The 3,835-nt window shown below is 57.8% G+C and overlaps 1 protein-coding gene across 2 annotated transcripts in view; it reads left to right on the top strand.

Annotated features, from left to right (window-relative positions):
* Nucleotides 1–31: 31 nt before the first annotated feature.
* Aifm3 (apoptosis inducing factor, mitochondria associated 3) overlaps nt 32–3,835 on the top strand; it is a 14,467-nt gene continuing 10,663 nt past the window's right edge. The window contains exons 1-2 of one of the 2 annotated variants that reach the window (XM_023711854.1): nt 32–58; nt 2,391–2,575. In XM_023711854.1, the coding sequence (XP_023567622.1) occupies nt 2,470–2,575 (106 nt within the window). In that variant the 5' untranslated portion in view covers nt 32–58; nt 2,391–2,469. Of the gene's footprint in view, nt 59–2,315; nt 2,576–3,835 lie in introns of those variants that run through there. The other variant, XM_023711855.1, reaches the window with a different exon arrangement.

Genomic DNA, 3,835 nt, shown 5'->3' with positions numbered 1-3,835 from the left:
CCCCCCCCAGCGGCCGCGGCCCCAAGCGGTTCCAGAGCCCAGGCAGCGCGGAGCCCAGGTAAGCGCCCGGTCCGGGAACCCCGGCCTTGGGACCCCGTCTCCCACTCAGCCACCTGGGCCATGTCGCTCCACGTGCTCTCCGACCTCGGACCCTGGCCCGTGAGATGGGGGTAAGGGTCATCAGCCAGGTCTGAAGAGACAGGCAGGGGGCTAGGGCGGCCCTCCGTCCAACCCTCTTCCGGCTGTTCCTCCGGCTTCCCGCGGAGCCCTCCTGCTGCCAGCTGCCCGGTCGGCTGGGGGACCAGGACGCAGCCAGCTTCTCCGACCGAAGGAGCTGCACGTGCAAAGGCAGGGAGAGTGGACAGAGGCCGGCACCAGAGCTCCGCGGGAATCAGAGCAGCGCAGCCCCCCAAAACTTGCATTTTGGGTGGAGATGCTCAGACATCGTCTTCTGGATGCCAGGAACCTACTAGGGGCCCAAGCTGGGCAGGAGACCCCCGGGATGAATTGGACCAGGGAGGGACAGCAGATCCTGGGGTCCTGGGAGTAAAAACATCTCTGGGAAGAGGGGATAATTCAGTACCCTGGAAGGTGCCCTGGGAGAGGACATTGGCCCCTGGCTGGTAGTGAGCATTGGGCACTGTTAGAACTTTTCAGTAGGGGCCACTTGAAAGCAAGAGAGCACTCTGCAAAAAACCTTGGGCATTCCACTTCTGCAGTGCCCAAGAAAGACATTTGCCTTTGAGTTGGAGTGACTAGCTCTAAACTGGCCTGGCACACTATAGGTAGGAGTGGTCCGCCCAAATCTCCTGGGCACCAGGAAGGGAAGGAAGTGGGTTTGTGGGCACTTGAGGGGTCAGTTTTGGGGATCTGTGGCCCAGCAGAGGGAGCATGAGGCCAGCTAGGGAGGAGGAGGAAGAGGCCAGAACTGAGCAACAGCTGAACCAAGGACCTGGTGAGGGGCTCTCAAGTGCCTGGGTAGCGGGCAAGAGGATGGGTGGCCACTGAATTTTATAGACATGGCTTGGTGACAGGTAGGGAAAGAGCAAAGGTACACCTAAATGGTGTGCCTTTTAGGGCCAGACAGAGGGTGGGTCCCTCCTCCCCAGCCCCCTGGTTCTCCAGTACATATCCCCTTCCTTTCCTGGGATCTGGGCTGGACCTAATGGGCCTCAGTACCACCTAGAATTAAACTTTAGGAAGAATTCCAGGGGTAACAGGCCAATGACAGTGCAATGGACTATGGAGATCAATTGTAAACAAAGTAGCTACACCTTGATCCAAGCCCTTCCAAAGTCCACCTGTAAGCTGCATCTCCTGGAAGGCCCCCCAGTGGCTTAGAGACACCTTGGCTGCAGTGTTCTTTCTGCTAACCAGGTGCCCCATCCCTCAGCGAGTGCCTTGTGGGGCCTTAGGGTGATAGGTCACCTCCTGGGGCCCTGCCCATCTTCAAACTAAGGTGAGGAGGAGGGTGGGAGGTCATCTGGATACCCACATCAGCTGCTTGACCTTGAAGAGACCTTGGCCCCTCAAGCCTGTCTGCTGTTCAGCATGGCCTCAGCAACCCAGGCCTGGATGGGAGGCTGGGCTATGGTTGCTGGGCACAGGCTGCTGAGGGCTGTGTGCCTGGCTTCTCTCTTCCCCAACCCCATCAGTCCCAGGCTGGCCGCCTGCTCTTATTCACCAAGGAGCTGGGTTTCCCTGGGGACCAGTGGACTGGCCTAGCCCCACACACCCCACCCCCAACCCTTCGTTGTTGCCACAGCTCACACTAGGAGGAGGGGCAGAGGCTAGGCCACCTCCTGGACCCCTGCCTTCCCTGCCCTGCCTCCAAGGCCAGGCGGCCTCTGTCCACTGCTGGGCTGTGAGCAAGGAGCTGTGGCTGCCTCGGAAGAGGTGGGTGTCCAGGGGCCATCAACCAGAGTGGAGGCCGAGGCCAGGGAGAACCCCACATCCCTCCCATTGTAGGAAAGAGGAACCCAAGTACCAGGCAAGCTCTGGCTTGCCCAAAGTGACCCAGGTTTTAATCCAATCACAGTGGCCTCCTGAGAAAATGGAGGATCTCGGTTGTGGGGTTTGGAGGGGGGATGTGCAAGACTGGGGTCTTGAGGGAGTAGCAGAATCCAGGGAGTGTTAAGACAAGGCAGCTGTGGGACTGGGTAGGGCTGGTCGACACTGGAACAAAACAAATTCCCTTAGCCCATGCAAAGGTCAAAAGAGCCCTGCAGGGTTGAGCTGGAGGGCCACAAAAATGAGTTGCTTTCCAGGGTCCGTGGCATGAACCAATTATGGCTCAAATGTACAATTCTTCCAGGATCTCTCAAGGCCTATCTCTGCCGCTCACATTCCTGCCCGCAAACTCCATCAAACCCCTGTCCTTATGCCCCAAGTCTCCCCTGCAGGTCCTAAGGCAACTCCAGCTGGGATGGCTGCTGCAGCATCTCTAAGGGTCGCAGGGGTTCCAGCCCCATGGGAGGCGCCCTAGGCCTCCCACAGCCCGACCATCTGTGTTCTGTTTGGCCGCCTGTCCTCAAGCCACTCACCATGGGGGGCTGCTTCTCCAAGCCCAAGCCAGGTACCTCCTCTCTCCCTGCCTCTGCCCTCCGTCCCTGCCTCCCTCCTCTACCACCTTCCTCCCCTCCCCCTCTGCACTCCAGTCAGTCTCCGAAGTAGGTCAGGCTAGGCAGGAGCCCGGAATGTTAATGCGCCACTAGCCAGAGGAGGGTAGGAGGACCCAGAGAAGTCCCCCTGGTCCCCCTCCAGTGGGTGCCCCTTGATTTGAGTGCTGGTAGTGGGAATAGTAGCTGGATCCTTGAGAAGAGAAGGATTTCTCCTATTGCAGGGTTGGCAAAGGAGCTATGTCTCCTCTGCTTGGAAAGGGGGGCTATAGAGATACTTTCAGTTGTTGTGTGACCTCTGAGTCTCAGTTTTCTTCTCTACAGAATGAGTCTGCCCACCTTGACCTGTCAAAGTTGCTGGGAGAGTGCAGTGGGCAGGTCCCTGTCTTCTTTACCTCTCCAGACCTGCTGTGTGATCTTAGGCTGCCACACTGGCCTCCCTCAGCATGCTTCCTCTTTTGCGCAGGAATTCTGTGCTCTGCTTAACCCAAGTGGCCCCAGTCAAGGCTAGAAACATTTCTGGGGGTGGGGAGGAGGACACATTTCTGGATGCTGGGAGAATCCAGCTTTGCTCTCTAAAGGAGAACCATGTTTATGGGGCTTTCCCTCTGGCCCCCACTTTTCTTCTTCCCTCTTCATAGCACCCAGGAAGGCAGGGTGTACAGCCATGTAACAGTTGGAGAAACTGAGGCCCAGAGAGGCCTCCAGAACCGAGCCTGTGCTCCACACACCCCCACCCATGCCACCTTGGCCTGGCCACCATGCCCAGCTCCCCTTACCTGATACACATCGGCTCCATTACCTTGGAACTTGTGAAGCTTTTCTCCCTTTCCTGGGCCTGAGAACTTGTGGGAGGGAGGACCCCCTGCACCTGCCCCTGCAAACCATGCTCACTACCCCCATAGCAGCAGTGGGCACCCAGGTTCAGACTATGTCCCACCATCCTCCCTGCTTCAAAGTATGGATTGGGCAAATGCTATCCATCTTCTTACCCCTAGCCTTACCCTGTCAGAAGTGAACAGGAGGGTGCCAGCTGGCCCCATCCTGGGTGCCTATAGCACTGCTGACCTGGCAGGAGGCCCTAGGCAGAAGATGCCACCTGCTGGTTTTTTTTTAAAAGACCCTTGGGGCCGGGGAGATAGCTCAGTAGAATAAGTGCTTGTCTGGCAAGAGCAAGGTCCTGAGTTCAATCCCCGGTACCGCCAAAAAAAAAAAAA

Source organism: Octodon degus, unplaced genomic scaffold (genome assembly GCF_000260255.1).
Source record: "Octodon degus isolate 3935 unplaced genomic scaffold, OctDeg1.0 scaffold00021, whole genome shotgun sequence".
NCBI classification, from domain to species: Eukaryota; Metazoa; Chordata; class Mammalia; order Rodentia; family Octodontidae; genus Octodon; species Octodon degus.
Note: the sequence above shows the minus strand (reverse complement) of the source record. Positions and strands in the feature narration are given on the sequence as shown.